Source organism: Pinus tabuliformis, chromosome 6, assembly GCF_031772625.1.
Source record: "Pinus tabuliformis cultivar Carrire ecotype Pingquan chromosome 6, CPIR1, whole genome shotgun sequence".
Taxonomy (NCBI): Eukaryota; Viridiplantae; Streptophyta; class Pinopsida; order Pinales; family Pinaceae; genus Pinus; species Pinus tabuliformis.
In genome coordinates this window covers 2078675487-2078694575 of record NC_142292.1, presented here as the reverse complement: position 1 = coordinate 2078694575, position 19089 = coordinate 2078675487, and the positions used below count along the sequence as shown (strand labels likewise).

At 41.7% G+C, this 19089-nt stretch overlaps 1 protein-coding gene across 1 annotated transcript in view; it reads left to right on the top strand.

Moving 5' to 3' along the window:
* LOC149267565 (putative 3,4-dihydroxy-2-butanone kinase) overlaps nt 1–19089 on the top strand; it is a 376959-nt gene that overhangs the window by 206150 nt on the left and 151720 nt on the right. The window contains exon 11 of the mRNA XM_089433400.1: nt 7645–7700. Coding sequence (XP_089289526.1) covers nt 7645–7700 — 56 coding nt within the window. The remainder of the gene's footprint in view (nt 1–7644; nt 7701–19089) is intronic.

The window sequence follows — 19089 nt, the reverse complement described above, 5'->3', positions numbered from 1 at the left end:
CAGTGCGATTTATTTGATATTTGTCGTAGCAAATAAATTGTTAAAATTAATTAACAATCAGAAGAATAATTTCCAGTTGCTGCAATAGGATTTTAGTTTTGTAATTTTCACACTTCGACCTTGCAACATGCCTCAGTCTACTTCGCACGTGTGGTAGAATGGCAAAATTTCGGCTTCTTTCTTATTGGACAAGAGTCTCTTCTTCGCTGTGATCTTTCATCTCTTTTAGGTTCTTAGAGTTGTCTTTTTCACCTTGGAAAATTGTAGATTGAATTTTCATTTGCTTGTCTCTAAACTAGGTCATATCCGTCGCAATATGTAGTGGTTTTACACTGTTCTTTGAGGCCGACTTTTAGAGTGAGAATGCCGACTTGATGGTGGTGGAGTAGATGACCAAATTACATCAATATAATTTTATTTCTTTGATACAAAATGCCCAATAAGGGTCTAGACCATAATGACAAGGACATAGACTCATGACTCAACCCTAAAAGCACACAATGGGTGCTTTGACCTAGAAACAAAATAAATAAAGCATGAAACCCATGCTAGTAAATAATTTTCTTTTACAAATAATTTTCCTCTTTCTTTCTTTTGACAAATACATTACAGCATGACTCAAATACAATTATGAAGACCGATACTAGTTACATTTCTCAACAAAAAGGTCCTTGATATACCCTTCAATTAATAGGTGGCATATGAATGATTATGGAATGAAATGGGGATAGAGGTCTCTGAAGGCAAGATGCCATGGGTAGAAGAATAACAATAATGAGGGAAGTCCACATATTGGGTGTACAAATGTGAGGGTGCAATCGTGGTTACATGATTTACCACAACCTTTGTCTTTCCACCCTTCTTTATTTGCCTTTTGCGTTTTATTGATTTTTCTTTGTATTACTGCTTGAAGCTCTAGGTCATGAGAGCATGCTGTGTATGATGTAAAGCAGTTATTACCCCCTAAAAGGTGGGGGGCAATTCATCGCCCACTAGGGGTTGGGACATGCATGGGTTCCTTTAATGATGTGAGGGGCACTCATGGGCACAGGAACTAGGGTGATGGCCATAATGATATGGGGTAGAGTTCATGATTAGCTTTTTCCCACGACTATATTAAATGTCCCGACCATATTTTGCATTTTATGATATTATTTTCTTTTGTTTCTTGGTTGTGGCCATGATATGCTTTTAACTTTCATTTAGCTGCATGAACCCCTGGGCAACATTTCCAGGCTCGACCCAGATATGTGGAGAAGGGGAGGGGGTGTGTCAGTGCCTTGTGGACCGAGAGAAGGGAAATGGTGGAATAACACTTGTAACACGCAGAGGGGAGTGAAAACTATGGAACGGAAAAACGTGACCACGCTACCAAAATCGGGGTTTCCCAAGTAGTACCCTTTCTAAAGCCATACGCCAATAGGGGAGATCACACGGGACTAGGATTGCAGATTAGTCCCCTATTTAAGGTGAGGGAACAAAACCACGATTAAAACCCTTCCTTATTCCAAGTCACTCAATAATCCATGCCCAAAATGCTCAAATGAAAAACAAGCATAAGCTCTCGATTGCACAATGAAAAACATACCTTTTGGGTCGGATTGGCCATCTTCTAACATATTCTCTTGATAGATGGGCGAGGAATTATACAACTGATGCAGGGAGCGGAGATGAAGTGACACATCACATTGGCTACAAGGCGACTCTCAGGGGCTGCTGGTTGCAGTTGCTTGCTGGAAGAAGATGAATAGGAGAAAAGATCTCCTACGGGTTCCCATTTTTGGTGGGTAACATGACCCTTGACTTTTCATTAACCTAATTGTTATATTTATTATTATTATTATTATATTTGATATTATTATGTTTATTGCAGTTTCTTTAAGTTTGTGAAAATTCCATCATTGCAGCAACTGATTTACTTTTCCTACTTATTCCACAATAAGTTATTCATGAAATTACTTCATTAAAGATTAAAATAGATATTGCTACAGATATCACATCGTAATATAGAAACAAACATATGCACAAGAATCGACCTATTGACAGTTATTTTGGACAACAGTCCCCGGAAAAACCCAATGCGGGAAATCTGATGCAGCAAGGGAGATTTTTATTATTCAACAATTCTTCAGTACAACAGGGTGTCAAACTGGCTTACCCACACAAGAAATAATTCTCTAGCACTTCTCCCAATCCCAATGTCAGTCCGGTTTACCTCTGCGTGGTTCTCCAACCCTCTGTGTCAGCCTTGGGGCTCTCTGTGTCACCCACGCAGGTCCAACTAGTGACTGCGCAGTCTTCTGGTGCCTCTGCGTCTGCCTCTCATGCCTCATCGCTGATCTTTAGTGGCTAATCCTGCCTCTCTGTTTCGTACTTGTTGCCTCCCGATTGCTCACCAGACCACTGGTTCAATTTCTCAGCTAACCCTGCTCCAAAAATTGAACTAACTGGTCTCCCTCAGTGTGTTCTCCAAGTGACTCTCAAGTCTCCTCTTATACTTTTCTCATTGACACATCAATGGCCGAGATTAAGTCCCTAATCAACGACTAAGATTAGATCTTGCTTGATCCATGACTTTTGGACCATTCTAACACAGTTTTATATTAATTCACATTAACATTTTATTTTCCCCAAGTTTAGACCTAGGGACTCCATTAAAAATATTAATTATTTTAATATCTCCTAAATTGTTTAGACTCTGCCCAAACCATTTCTGGGAATTGGAGATCTCATATGCTTTAGCCTTTCCACCAATTTTCGTGGCTAGAGCACATTTGATGCTACCTCAAATCAACACTCCCTCTTAGCGATGACTGTGCTCTAGTAATACTCCTCACTGAGTATCACCCTGATCATCCGGTGTCGGTCCCTGTGCTGATGCTAGGCATATTGCCCAACATCTTTTGCATTGTTGCATCCTATACTGCTACCCATGGCCCTGCCACTGCCATTGCTGCGTCCTACTGCAACTCCCTCTGCATCCGTTGCTGCTGGTCCTTTCTCCCAACACTGCATCCGCGCTGCAACTCCCTCTGCATCCTTGCTGTTATTACTCCCATTTTTGCTACTGAAGTGGGTTCTTTACCATCCTCATCTTTTCCCTGAAGTAGTCAAACTTTGTCCTTCCAAGGGCCTTGGTGAGGATGTCTGCCACCTGTTCTCCTGTAGGAGTGTAGCTCAACTATATAACTCCTCGTTGGACACAGTTCCTGACAAAGTGACACCGAATATCAATATGTTTCAACCTATCATGAAACATTGGATTCTCGGAGAGCTTGATGCAACTCTAATTATCGCACATGATCTTGGTTGCCTCCATATTCCTTCTGAATAGGTTCACAAGCAATTTTCTAAGCCATATGGCCTCACACGAAGCTGTGCTTGCCACCATATATTCTGCCTCAAATGAGCTTAGAGCCACGAACTTCTGTATCCTACTGCACCAGGAGGTCATTCCTGATCCAATGTTGAAACAGTACCCAGAGGTACTCTTCTGATCCACTGAACTTCCTGCCTAATCTGCATTAGTAAATCCACTCAATCTGATATCCTTACTCTTGGTGTATAAGAGTCCATAATCGACTGTTCCCTGTAAGTACCTGAGAACATGTTGTCTGCTGCTTAGTGCGCCCTCTTCGGTGATATTCTTACTCCTGGTGTACAAGAGTCCATAATCGACTGTTCCCTGTAAGTATCTGAGAACATGTTGTCTGCTGCTTAGTGTGCCCTCTTCGGTTCCACCATGAACTGACTGAGGGAGTTGACAGCGTAGAAAACGTTTGGCCTGGTATTGACCAAATACATTAGGGACCCTATGAGTTGCCTGTATAGGGTGGGATCGACATCCTTGTCTTTTGACGCATCAATCTTATTCCAGTTGGTGATCATTGGCATAGCCATAGGTCTACAGTCCTCCATTCTGAATCTTTTCAGGATTTCTGTAGCATACCTCCCTTGCCCAAGGAAGATTTCTCCCTTCTGCTGCCAAACTTCCAAACCTAGGAAGTAGTGCATTCATCCTAAATCCTTCATATCGAATTCTATGCCTAGATTCTTCTTGCAGTCCCCAATGAGTCTAGATGATCATGTCAGAAAGAGATCATCCACATACAATACTAAGATTAGCAGTTCGTTCTCTACAACTAGATAGTAGAGATCCGGATTCGCGTCGCTCTTGACAAACCCCATCTTTTGCAAGTAGCCATCTATTCGACCATACCATGCTCTCGGTGCCTGTTTCAGCCCATACAAGGCTTTCTTCAATCTGCATACATGAGACTTCTTCTCATGAGTTTCAAAGCCCTCTGGTTGTTCAATGTATACCACCTCTTCTATTACCCTGTTCAGAAATGCCGTTTTGACATCCATCTGATGGATATCCCATCCCATCTGGGCTGCAAGAGATATCACGGTTCTAATAAGATGTAGACCTGGCTACCGGGGCGAAGGTCTCATAATCAATCCCTTCCTTTTGAACATACCCCTTAGCCACAAACCTGGCCTTGTATTTCTCGACACTGCCGTCTTTAGCGTATTTGATCTTGTAGATCCATCTTGAACCTACCACTGACCTGTCTTGAGGCCTTGGCACCACTTCCTAGACATTATTTACCATTATGGAGTTATATTCCTCCACCATTGCATCAAGCCAAACCTGATGTTGAGCTGCCTCCTTGAAACTGGCGGGCTCTCCATCATGAGCTACTAATGCCTAATATCTATCTGGCTATTTTCGCTCCCTCTTATTGTTTCTTGGCGCATCGATGAAGTCCTTTGTATCTCGCAGAATATGAAGAAGTTCCCTGCTAGTTCTCCTTTTGCTAATAGGTGCTTCTGTTCACTCCTCCTCCTCATCCTGAGAATCTTCTTGTCTTGAGGAAGAATTCTTTACTTCTGTTGGTTGAAGAGGCTTAACCAACGACTCCTCTTTCGACTATTCCTCGGAAAGCATCTCGCGAGATATTTTGAAAGTCCTGTCCTCCATGAACTTTACATCTCGTCTAACTACTACCTTCCTGCTCCCTGGAAGATAGATTTTGTATGCCTTAGCGTTCTCGCTATATCTCATAAGATATCCCTTTTCTGCAGTCTGATCCAGCTTCTTCCTCTTTTCTTCAGGTGTGCGGTAATATGCTAAACTCCCAAATATCCTGAAATGACTGACTTCAGGTATCTTCCCTGTGAAGACTTTCTCTGGAGTAATCTTGCCCAATGCCCGATGAGGAGTCCTATTCTGAACATAGACTGCTGTGTTGCATGCTTCCGCCCACAAGAATTTTGGCATATCCTAATCATACATCATGGCCCTAGCTGCTTTTACAATAGTCCTATTCTTTCTTTTTGCTACCCCATTTTGCTCTGGATTGTAGGGAGCTGTCCACTCTCTTCTGATGCCTTCCTTAGCGTAAAAACCAATGAAGTCTTTATCGACATATTTTCCACCATTATCTGAGCGCATAAATTTTATTTTCTTCCCAGTCAGATATTTGAGTGTATCCTAGTACACTCTTGGCCCTGTGCTTGCTCTTAGGAAATGCTGCCTTGGCATACTTTCCTAGAGCAGATCCCCTGCATACATCATCTCGTTCTGTACTCAGATCCGGAACTCCTGTTACAGTGCTCTTGAGAATTCTCAGAGCTCCATGGTGCAAGTGACCCATTCTTCCGTGCCATAGTTCTTTCAAGTCCTTGTCTCCATGACTGCCTATTAGTGCCATTGGTGATTCTAGTTGTAATCTATACAACTGATTACTTTTGATCCCGATCTGCACTTTCTTTTTCCAGCTCGGGTGTTTGAAGTATACCTTCTTCTTGATGAAGTAGACGTCATAGCCCTTGCCTTGCAGTTGCGACATGGAAAGTAAGTTCATCCGCAATCCTGATACATGAAACACATTTGTAGCACGGAACCGTTATCCCGATTATCTCTGAAAGACTATGGTACCCTTCCCTACTGGAGTACACTTTGCCTTGTTCCCCATGGTGATCTGAAAGTTCATCTTCTCTTCTCAATATTTTGAGAAACACTCCCTGATTCCCGTCATATGCCACGAGGCTCCACTGTCTATATACCATACTTCTGATGATGCAGCATTAGTCATACACGCCACTTCTTCTTCCATCCTGGAAGTTAACATAGAGAAATCTACATCTCTTTCTCTTGTGCAATCTTCTGAAAATCTGTGTGAGTCCCCTGACGTGGATGCCTTTGCATCATGGTCTCGACCCATAACTGATTTTCCTTTCTTGCCTCTGATTACTCGCTTTGATACCATGTGAAAATTCTATCACTGCAACAACTGATTTACTTTTCCTACTTATTCCACAAGAAGTTATTCATGAAATTACTTCAGTAAACATTAAAATAAAGTTATAAACACTGCTGCAGATATCACATCGTAATACAGAAACAAACATATGCACAAGAATCAACACATTGACACAATTATTTTGGACAACAGTTTGCGGAAAAACCCAATGTAGGAAAACTGGTGCAACAAGGGAGGTTTTTATTATTTCGCAATTCTTCAGTACAACAGGGTGCCAAACTGGATTACCCATAGAGAGAAATAATTCTCCAGCACTTCTCCCAATTCCAGCATCAGCCCGATTGACCTTTGTGTGGCTCTCCAACCCTTTGCGTCAGCCCTTGCTTGACTGCGTCAGCCCTGGGCCTCTTTGTGTCACCCATGCAGGCCGAGCTAGTGACTGCGCAGTCTTCTACTGCCTCTGCGTCTACCTAAAAAGCCGTGTCTGCTTCTCCTGCCTCAGCGTTGATCTTTAGTGGCTGATCCCTCCTCTCTGTTCTGTATTTGCTGCCTCCTAACTGCTCACCAGACCACTGGTTCAATTTCTCTCTGCTCCAGAAATTGAACTGACTGGTATATTAATTCACATTAATATTTTATTTGCCCTAAGTTTAGACTTATGGACTCTATTAAAAATATTAATTATTTTAATATCTCCTAAAGTGTTTAGAATCTGCCCAAACCATTTCTGGGCATTGGAGATCTCATTTGCTTTAGCCTTTCCACCAATTTTCGTGGCTAGAGCACATTTGATGCTACCTCAAATCAACAAAGTTCAACATATATGGGTTTGTCTTGATGCCATGCCTTGGTGCAGATATTGAGTTTTATCACCATGTTGCCCTTCTTGAGATATTTACATTCTTTAGAAAAAATTGCATCATGGAGTGTTAAAGAAGTTAAAGGTCGTACAAGAAAGATTTGATGTTGTAGAATATTTCCCATTAACTAAGTTTGTGTATTGGTGGACATTAATATAACTTCATTTCATTTTATATAGAGTATGTTGAGCCAACTGAGACAACAGCAAAGCATGGGCCTTTTAAGGAAAAATGCCCGATGCTGCTTTAGAGGAAATATTACAAGAACTTTTTTTTCTTTTTATTATTTTCTTGTAGAGAACATCTTGAATGATTTAAACAAATTTGCTTTTTGTACGTTGTAGTGACATATGGCAGGAAATATCCTAGATTATAATGCATATTTTGAAATTATAGTGTAAAATTTAAAGTACCAATAAATTAACAAAACATCATCTTCTGGGATGGTATTTTTACTTTTGATGTTTGAGGAAAAGATACTATCATTCTTACTCGTTATATATTGTTCCTTGTAGGAGACACAATATGTTCCAATCAAAGGTGGGAGTAAGGTTGCGTTAATGGTCAATGGGTATGTTATAAAATGCTAACAAAATGCTAGTTGGTTGCTTCATCTCTAGTTATAAACTTGGTGACGAGAGCATGTTTATTATTTGTCGTTTATGTAATCCTTCTTAAGATGTGTCTTGGTTATAAAATATTTTCTGTGGTATTTTGGAACTTCCTTTGCCACTCCTTGGCTTTATTCCAAAAGATCATACAAATCTAATGAAACTTTAGACTTCTAGTTGGGAAAAGTTATATCTGTCACAAGCTTAGGCTCATGCTATTTGGATTCGTTCCCATCCTATTTTTTCAACATTGTTTACAAGTCAATTATTTTTCAAGCAGTCCTTGATATTTGTCTAGATGAGATAAGATAGTTTTATTAATGTTCGATAAATGACCACAAACATAGGTCAATGGGACTGCTGAGCACAATAGTGCTGATACATAGCGGAAACACAAGAAATGTCTCCTAAATAGAGCAAGATGCAGAAAGATGTATTTGATGCAGGATCATCGACAAAGTTTGTCTTTTTACAACCAAAATACAAGAATGTCACTTAATGATGAATCAATAGACTTGACAAAGTTCAAATGTTGTAATTTTTTGAATTCTTACTGGTAAATTACGGGCAGAAAAATATTTGGAGAACGTGTGCCCAAGTAAACTGCAAATGTATGGATAATGTGCCTGTGCTTGAAAATGAATGGAAACAATTGTCTAGACTCTAAAAAGGGTGCCTACAACTAACGTTCAGGTAAATAAATGTATGGAAAATAGATTAGCAGCAGAGAATTGTGCATTGTGAAAGTATCCAAAAAAGAATAAGAAAACCTGTACAAGGCAAATAAATGTATGGAAAATAGAGTAGGAGAAGAAGATTACGCATTTTGGAAATATCCAAAAAGAAGAAGAAAAACCTGTATTAGGCAAATAAATATATGTACAACTAAACTTTAAACAGTTAAATGTATGGAGAATATGCCTGTACTTGAAAATGAATGGAAACGATTATATAGACTCTAGAGAGAGTTCCTAGAACTAACGTTCAGGCAAACAAATGTATGGACAATAGAGTGGAAGCAGAAAATTGCACATTTTGGAAATATCCAAAAAGGATAAGAAAAACTTCTGTAAAGAAAATAAAGGTATGGAAAATAGAGTAGCAAAAGAAAATCGTACAAGAATGAGAAAACCTGTATAAATGGGAGATGTAGATCTCTTAAGGAGCTTTCCATTTGTTTAAAGATCATGGAAGATAGAGTTTTTACAAGGATGCTGTGGTCAAAATATTGACAACTATGTAAGTTTGCAACAATTCATGGGTTTCTGAGATCCCTGTTGCTGCAAAATCTAGCAGGCCTAGCGCAAAGCCTCACTTGGCAGAACCAAACCTTAGGGCAATGTTACTCACTAAGATGGGCGACTGTTAGTTTGTGTAGCAGTGGACAGGTGTTCTAGTCTGTATGGTGTCTAAGAGCTAAGGAACACGAGATCTCCAAAACCAAGAAAAGGTTTCGTGAGAAAAGACTTGGAGACGTCTTAATTAAATTAATAGCCATAATTAATGTATTTCCAAAGTCTAGCTTAGGAAAAGTGGTTAATTAAATGGAAATAATTATGAAAGCTAGATTTTCCTCTAGAGGCTTCTGTTGATGGAGTCAAATTGATCTTAGTCATCAGTTAAGATGTAATCGTGGCCGTTGCGACTCCAACGAGAGATTATAAGAGTAGGTCGAAGTGATTGGAGAAGGCCCAGTTTATGAGTTGAGTAGTTTGACTACCCAGTTGCAGGTATTCAACAAGGGCGCAATGGAAGCCAGGGAAAACATCAGAGCGAGGGTTGCAATAGAGATTCTGAAGGAAGATTTCCTCAGTATTTCCAGTCTCCATGAGGAGGCCCTACACAACAGTGCAAATAGCCAGTTTACCCAGTGCAAGTTGCTGAAAGAGGCTTGTTTTAGTTGCCAGCTACCAGATCAGGGTCCCAGAGGCAGAACGAGTTGGTTTCAGAGGTAGAGGGAGGCCAGACGTCTCACCTGGAAGCAATTTAGGGGCTGTATGAATTTATTGCGCAGGTAGTGCACATTTCTAGACTGCAGAGCAAGCAACAAAAGGAAGTGCGGGTTTGCCAGAGAGGGCCAAATCAGTTGCAGAGGGAGACAAGGGTGTCTCCAGATTAGTTTGCCAGTACACTACTGGAGGTTTGTCAGTTAGGCAACCAGTTGTAATATTTCTCTCAAGTTTGTCGTAAGTTTCCCTAGGCTGGTTCTTCATAGGGATCATTTTGCACCTTCAACTAAAAATTAATTCTTTGGTCCCCTTCTCCTACTTGTTTAGGTCAAATATATCATTGGTTGCTAAACTCCTTTCCCTTGACCTAACTTGGGTCCACTTGGTCTCGTGTGGTCCCATACCTTTGAAAAGTCAACTCTTCAAGAACCACTTGGGAAACCAAGTTCAATGAGGATCTTAGGGTTTTGAAAGCTCCTTTACAATTCAAACTTCTTAAACCTAGCCCTTGAATCCTCATCCCCTTCTCCTAGAAAGCCTTGTACCTTGCTTAAGAAGTAAGCAAGTCCCATTCTTGGGCCTCCCTTAGGAAAGGGTCCTCGAGATCACTTCACACCCATCTTAGTTGACCTATCCTCATAAGTGATTCTCTATATATCGGGTCTCCTCCCATCGATGAAAGTCTGTAAAGAGTAGGAAGCTTTAGCTGTGGTGACAAAGGGATTTAGCTTCATTGTTGCTCTTGACCTAGCAAGTGCCCCTCTAGCACCCCATGCTAGTTTGAGCAGTAACATTTTGGCACCGTTGCCGGGGACACAAAATGTGTGTTTTGTTCCCCATACGACATATTGACATAACATTATTGACGACTCCATTGGAAGAACGAAGGCCTATTTAGTAATTGATCTTTAAGGTCGATTCTTGTAAGGTGAAGCAAGCATTTTTATAGGCATCTTTAAATTCACCCTGGTGACTCCTACATATTTTTCATGTATATTTCAAATAGGTTGTCTTTGTTTGATAAATTTGTCGCCTTGGACATTGCTAGCACCCCTGGGCACCCTGATCATGTCACGAGAAGGATGGTATGTGGGATACCTCTGTTTGATGGTGATTTGGTCTTCGGAATTGATTACTAGAAAAATTTAATGCACATGCTTCAAGAGACGTTGTTTATGAAGATGTCCTTATGTTGTTGTTCATGGGATTTCTCAGTGGTCATAACTCATGGTTTCATGATTGAACCTATGAGAATCTCATCTATGAGAAGTCTGTTGATGGCTTTCTTAGACATTTTCATGTATGCCCCACATCAAGCATTCGAGAGGAAGCCTTCATTGGCCATCATCAAGACATTGAAAATCTAAGTAATGAGCAAGAAGACGAGTCCTCATAGGGTCCACATGACGAAAAGGATGATTTTGAGAACACGTGTTGGGAAGGATGAAGTTGAGACTAACCTTATCTTTCTCGAGGATATTACCCCTAATGACTCTCCTTTGAGAACCTTGAGGAAGGTGATCCCATTTGCCCCTTAGAAGATGATATTGATGATTACTTCCACATTGAAAAAGAGAAATGGGAAATTGTTGGTCCTCAATTTGATTGTGCTCCCATTTACGACACCGATAAGTAGGATGAGGCTGAAATTGGTCCTCCCTTTCTCTCGGGTATTATTTATGATAACATATCCATTGATGCCCTTCGGAAGGAGAAATTTTATTTTCCCTTGCATAAGGAGGGGCAGTTGGAAGTGATCAATTTTCCTGTTAGGAAAGGCCCAATCTATGATACTAAGGAAATCGATAAGGCTCCTCATGATTTTATATTCAAATCACCTGAGCCTTTAAATTATGATTCTGGGGAAGAGAACCCTATTGGATTTAACACTCCACCCTCCCCTTTGCCTTTATCCCTTGTTCATGATTCCCACTCTTGTTCTCATATGATCTCAAGTGACCTTGATCCTTTTCCCCTTTCTGAGTATAGTGCCGAGGAAGAAGCCCTCATTAAATATTTCTTATCTCCTTGGCCGCCCCCTCAGGATCATGATCAATCTATAACCAACCCTTTCAAGTATGATCATCATGGGAAACCTACTTGTGTTTCTCCATCTCAACAGTTGCTCATTCCTACTAATCATAACCTTGTAGAAGCCATAAATTATGACATAAATGATAAGGACCATCATATGCCTGAGGTTGCCATCCATCAAAAGTTTATGGGCCTAATCATTGACATCTCTATATTTTGGTTAGAGGAGAGGATCTCATGGACTAGATTACATCCTTTTCTTACCTCTTCTCACATGATCATCCATGTGTGGGCATTCTATTTTCCTACCTCCCATCGGCCTTATCATCCATGTGATTCTGTCCACATTTGCTTTGGCATTTGCTGCATGAGTAATCATATAGGCTGGCATATTTATATTGATTTGATGATATGTTGGTTGCACTGGCTTTATGATTACACTTAGTATTTGTTTTGTACCATATGCATATTAGGGTAGGATGCATCGCATACTGATTTTCGCATTAGAACCAATGACATTTCTCATGATAGATTAGCTGCATTTAGATTTAAAACTGCATTTGAAAGTTTATTTTAATGAGTCAATTTTATGAGTCTAATCCAAGCATGTGCAATCATGAGATGTCGCAAAAGCATGTTGCCCCATGTTTTTCATCCATGTGTGGGATAACAGGATTGTGGTGTACCAAGAGATTGCTGGTGTTCTCGTGACCTCTTGTTCTTGTAGCTTCGCCCTTTGTTCAATAGATCACGTCCCAGTGGGAGCCAGATGTTACCCGCCATTTTGCGGGTGATATCCCTAGAATTTTTTTTCTAGAAAATGGTCCTCAACCTGCAACCAACAGCCCCTTGCAGCCACCAACTAGCTCGTTGTACCACTTTTCGCCATATGAGCCAACCATGTGGTCCCTCACCCATCTGTCGTGATCGTATGTTTGAAGGTGGGCCTCCCAAACTTGTAGGTATGCCTTGTCATTTGGTAATTGAGTATTATAGTTTACTTATCATGGAATCTTTTGGGCATCGATTAATGGGGGGAATTTGTTGGAAAGAGTGGGCTAGGTCTATGCTCTTGTTCCCTAGACCTCTTTTGGATGTTAACCTTGGATCCTAGTCCCGTGGGATCTCGTTCACTGACCTTTGGAGTTTAGTGATGGTACTTCATGGGAAACCCAAATTTTGTTTGCGTGGTCCTGCTCCCTCATCCACATATATCACCCCCCTTATGCTCATTATAATCCCATTCATCATTCCTCCCACCTGGGTCCACATTCCTCCACTAGGTCCACATAGGGATAACCTTCCCCTTCCCCTTGCCCACACCTTGGGTCGGGCCCGGAATGATGCTTCGGAGTTTGATGTAGCTGAAAAGAAATGCAAAAGCATAATTGACCACATTCAACAGGAAGATGTACCAAAAAATTCAAAAGATGGCTAGGACAAACACATTTAGCACGTGGGAAAAAACCAATACATGAGATCTACCCCATCATCATGGCGATCACCTTGGTTCCTATAGGCCCTAGATGAACCTCCTTTATCATTCAAGAACCCATGATTGTCCCAACCCTTGGTAGGTAATGAACTACCCTACCTTAAAGGGGGTATCCACTGTTATACCTTACACATCATGTTTTTATCCCTTGAGCCCCGAGCAGTTAATTAAAGAAAAGTCATAAAAGGCAAAAGGCATATAAAGAAGGGTTGAACAATCAAGGCCACCACCTCATGCACCACGACTGCTCCCTCCTATACATTATATATCCAAGTGTGGGCTTCCCTTTTATTAGCTATCCTTGTACCCTAGCATGTGGCTCAGGGCTGCCCCTTTCATTCCCTACTCCATTCATCTCTTTATCACATGCCACCACCCTTTCAAGGATGTACATTGGATATACTATCCCCTTTAAAAGTAGAAACCACCTAATAGGATACTTGGTTAACCCCATTGGGAGCTTGGAGACATTAGCACATGCCAAAGCCCATTATGGAAGGACATGCAATTATAAAGTGCCCACCTATTGTCCATGGTTTGTAGGCTCTTTAACTCGATTTCCTTAAATGACTTGTTGTATTGGAAGGCTAGGGAATGCATTGGATCTTATGCAGGATTGCAGATAGTCTCCATATTGGGTTTGGTCTCCCTATACGGGGTCCTAACCCTCCAAAGGGCTACATTGGCATATGTAGGGTGTGTGTTAAGATCCATGGGCCTCCACAACAATAGACAACACTCAATGGATCCCCAAGATGTTCAAAGATTACTCGAGATTCACATATTGGACGAGGAAGATGCACTAGGTTCACCATGCCCAACTGGCCCCACAGTTGTACCATGCACTTGGCAGATGACCAAAGACTTGTATGCTAATGTGGCTTACTTACACCATCATTTGAGCCCTTACAGATGGTCTATTGCAATCTTCGACCTACTTGGAGACCCATGAGGTTACTTGTGTGCCCTCACATTCAGTGGGAGCAACACAGGTTTATTATTTGGAGAACAAGGGGCCAACCCCTTATCCACTACTTTTGGGAGTCCTATTCATCATTGTGGCACTTATGGACTTCATCAAGCTTCTTAGAAGGCCCAAGGACATTTATTATTGACCATTTGACCTCTTAAGAGGCTTATTCTTTTGTTTATGAGCTAGTTTGATGGGCTTGTCACCAAAAGTTAGTTATTTTGCACATGATTTTTTATTTTAGGGGGCTAATGTAGGCCCAAGTAGCTAAATCAAACTCATTAGAAGTGTATAAATAGAAGCGATAAGGATTCATTTTAGTATCATCACTTGGTTTGGACTTGTATCTCTCTTGAGATTTTCGCTATTCCTTCTTGGTGGACGAAATTTTGGAGTGTGGATGAATTTTGATGTATGGTTTGTCTTTTCTCATTGTGAAGCTTCATGATTGACAAGTTTATTGGTGGTTGGATATATTCTCTTACATGTAAGCACAAATTTAATGTTATTATTCTTTTACTTTGTCGCATACATTTATAATGAGATTTTCGCTATACTAGGGTCTGATGTAATGATGTATCTCACCATGGATATACTTTGTATCTCAGTGGAACAAATGATGAATATCTAATAGAAAATGAATTAGGATGGGTTTTCCCCCTTGTGCAATTTTTCCCTGGTCTCTGACCTAAAACATGGTGTGCCTATTTGTGCATGCTTTTCTTCTGATGTTCCTTTTATTGTTCTGTTGCATTGTTGATGATATTGTTCTTTCTATGTAAAGTCTAATGATGTTAAGATGTATGTGAGTTGAATGTGATATATGAAAAGGTTCAAAAATGCAATTATCTAAATAAAAGAACAATCAAACCCTTGGTAAAATTAAGATGGACTTACTTAGTAACCAGGTCCCAAATTGCCTAAGTGTGCTACATAAGCTCATCATGGTAGCGTTCATTTATTACAATTTCCCCATAGGGTTACGAAATTTGAGAGAAGAAGAGAGACAAAGTAGAGAGAGAAGGGGGAATATGCCTTGTTGGACTTTTGATCTTCTGAAATGTTTTTCTTGCTGCCACGTCTATTGGGAAAATGGGGTCTAGTTCCGGTTGATTTGGGGAAGCATTGGATGTTCTCTAGCCATGAAAATTGGTGGAGAGGCTAAAGCACATGAGATTTCCAAGACCCCAGAAATGGTTTGGGTAGATTCTACCAAGTTAAGGAGATATTAAAATAATTAATATTTTTAATGGAGTTCCTAAGTCTAAACTTAGGAAAAATAAAATATTATTGGGTATTAATATAAAACTGGGTTAGAAGGTTCTAAATGACATGGATCAAGCCAAATCTAATCTTAGCTGTTGATTAGAGATGCAATCTCAGCCATTGAATGACCGACAAGAAAAGTATAAGAGGAGGCTTGAGGGTTAGTTGGAGAATACAACAGAGTGATCAGTCATTTGATTTTCTAGAGCGGGGTTTGCTAAGAGAAATTGAACTAGTGATCAGGTTTGCAGTGAGGGGCAGTGAGTACGAGGCAGAGAGGTAGGTGCAGAGCCAGAGGAAACTATGCAGAGGCTAGCAGGGACTGCGCAGAGGCTAGAAGGGCCTGCGTCATCCATGTAGAGGCTGCAGGAGTGACACAGAGAGCCATGGAGGCTACGCAGAGCTTGAGAAGGTTGACGTAGAGGGTTTCAGGCTGTCGCAGAGGCCAGGAGGGTTGGCACTGAGCTTCAGATTGTGCTGGAGAGGGTTTCGTGGGGCAGACTTTTCGAGTATCTGCTTTCAAATAGAGAAGTATTATTGCTGGATTATTTTCTTTGTCGGGTGAGCTAGTTTGACACCCAAATGTACTCAGAAAGACTGCATAATAATATAACCCTCAGAATTGTTGCACCGGTTTTCCCATGTTGGGTTTTCTCGGGGACGATTGTCCAAAAATAACAGTGTCCCTTGTGTGTTTGTTCATTTCTTTCAGCTGTTGATCTGTAAATGGTTGAGACTGTATTGTGTTTATTTCAGTGTTTATATGCTTAAATAACTTGTTAGTAATTAAACAAATAGGCGAAATAAACTAGAGAATATAGATAAAATGCGAAATAAACCAAAGAATACAGATAAAATTTCTAACAGGTAAGACTTAGAAATTTCAACATGGTATTAGAGGGTTGCAAATCATAGGAGAGCTGAAGGCACCAGCTGAATCAGAGCATTTGTAGCAGAAACAACAGTCTCGAGTGACAAAAGTTGTTCCTAACAGAAAGCAACAGAGAAGGGTTGACACAGAGGTATTGTGTCATCAGTTCGAGCCTGAGAGAGGCTAGCGCAGAGGCTGAGGAGGGCAGAAAAGGCTCACGAAGAGCCACACAGAGACCAAGAGGGTTGACGTAGTTGGCGTGTGGAGCAATTCAGCGAATGCTGGGATTGCGCAAAGCCTAGAGGCTTAGTCCTTCAATTGTTGAGGCATAGGAAGCTATGGGAAGATTGTAGGGAGTGAAGCTGGTGGGGTGCTGTTGCTGTCAAGACAGAACTGTACCTAACGAGGCAAAACCATGGTAAAGGGAGTCGCTACCTGGGTGGATTTCCAGCCAAGGAATCCAGATTAGTGTTGCAAGAGCATAGGAGATCAAAGAGGTATGATTCGACGGTTGGCAGGCGGATTTGCAGGAGGAAAATCGAGACTTAGAGGAAGTCAAAGAGAGAACTTCTAGAGGGAAGTAGAGACTAGGAGGAGTTGAAAAGAACGACAGAGAGATGGCCATGAATGGACTGAGGGATCAGGACAGGCTAGACGGGGCGTCCAACTTTGTCATCTGGAAGGCCAGGATCTTGTTCATTCTAGATAGACATCGCATCAAGGCCTTCACCTTGAGAACCATGGCTATCCCAGTTGACCCAACTGAAAATGAAAGGTATGAAGATGCGATGGCCAAGGCGAAATGCATAATCCTTAATGGGGTCAGGGATCATGTGGTCCAGCATATTGCTGAGAAGGAGACGACAAAGGAAATGTGGGACAGCTTGAAGACATTATATCAGCGCACTTCCGTGCAGAGAAAGATGCTACTAGAGAATCAACTGCGGGCATACTAGATGCAGAAGGGGGAGCAGATAGATCACTTCCTCCGTAGGTTGAAGGAGATCTGGGACCAACTGACTTCCATAGGGGCCACGTTGGATCAGGAGTTGAGGTGAGGACCACCCTAAAGAAAGAAAGAAAGAAAGAAATTATTTCAACGTCCACGTGGCTAAAGATAGCCTACGAGGCAGACGCAGTCTCCGAGGAGTGGGAGACATTCGTCCAGAGTATTATGGGTAGAGCGAATCTTCCAGATTGGGAAGAATTGTGGGCAGCTCTTCGCCAGGAAGAGATTAGACGGTTGACCAAGACGGGAAGTAGCAACAAAGGAGCCCGGGTCAAGAAAGAGGAGGAAGAGGATGCAACTTTGGCATCTGCGGGGAAGCAAGAGAAGAGGAAGAAAAAAGACCTCTCTAAGATAAAGTGCTTCAACTGTGGGGAACTAGGACATTATGCAAACTAGTGTCCGAGGAAGAAGAATAAGGGAGAGGCGTCTGACTCCAAGGCAACGACAGCGAAGGTAGAAAAGGAGGTAGAGGAGGATGACGATGGTGCCATGAGTGCTCATGTACCTCTGGAGAAGAGGTGGGTAGACATCGAGTTGCAGTCAGGAAGACTGCAGGCAATGAGGGGCAGGATCCTTGAGGCACCCAAACTCTTGGATTGTACCTAGCTACGGGAGCCCCGAAGTGAGAGTACCAGGATGGTGGATGTTGGTAGAAACGAATGCACATGAAGCGACAGAGAGTGTTAGAAGTGCAGAATTCCCATGCAACGCAGAGGGGGTTGCAGTAGTGTGAGAGGCATAGAGGAGGTTGCGACAGTGCAGGATGGCACAGAGAGGTTTGCAGTGGTGCAAGAGTCACAGATTTGTTGCAGCAGCGCAGAGGTAGTAGAGGGAGCACGAGATAACGACAAAGAGAGGTTCAACATCGGGAGTGTTTCTAGCTTGACAGGGATGTCAGTAGTTGGGTGGATCAGTTACTTACTTCTTAGTAACTGAGTTGGAATGCAATAGCAGTAAGCAGTAGCATGATGTAGCATGATGAGAGGGGTTTGCAGTGCAGATGCAGTGTTGGGAGAAAGGACCAACAACAACATGGATGCAGAGGGCGCTGTCGTACAGATGCAACAGTGGTAGTGGCAGAGCAATGGGTAGCAATACAGGATGCAGCAGTGCAGAGCATGTTGGGCTGGGAGGCCTGGCATCAGCATAGGTACCGATGTCGTATAATCAGGGTGATGCTCAGTGTGGAGTATTACTAGAGCACAGTCCTTGCTAAGAGGGAGTGTTGATTTGAGGTAGCATCGGATGTGCTCTAGCCATGAAAACGGAGAGGCTAAAGCACATGAGATCTCCAAGACCTAGAAATGGTTTGGGCAGATTCTACCGGGTTAAGGAGATATTAAAATAATTAATATTTTTAATTGAGTTCCTAAGTCTAAACTTAGGAAAAATAAAATATTAATGGGTATTAATATAAACTGGGTTAGAGGGTTCTAAATGACATGGATCAAGCCAAATCTAATCTTAGCCATCGATTAGAGATGTAATCTCAGTGGTTAAAGGACCAATACACTAGAGTGATTAGTCATTCGATTTTCTAGAGCGGGGTTTGCTAAGAGAAATCAAAGCTATGATTAGGTTTGCTGCGATGGGCAGCGAGTATGAGGCAGAGAGGTAGAGATAGTGTCAGAAGACCAGTGCAGAGGCAGAGAGGTAGACGTAGAGCTAGAGGGAGCCACACATAGGCTAGTAGGGATTGCGCAAAGGGCAGAAGGGACTGCGTCATCCATGTAGAGGCTGCAGGAGTGACACAGA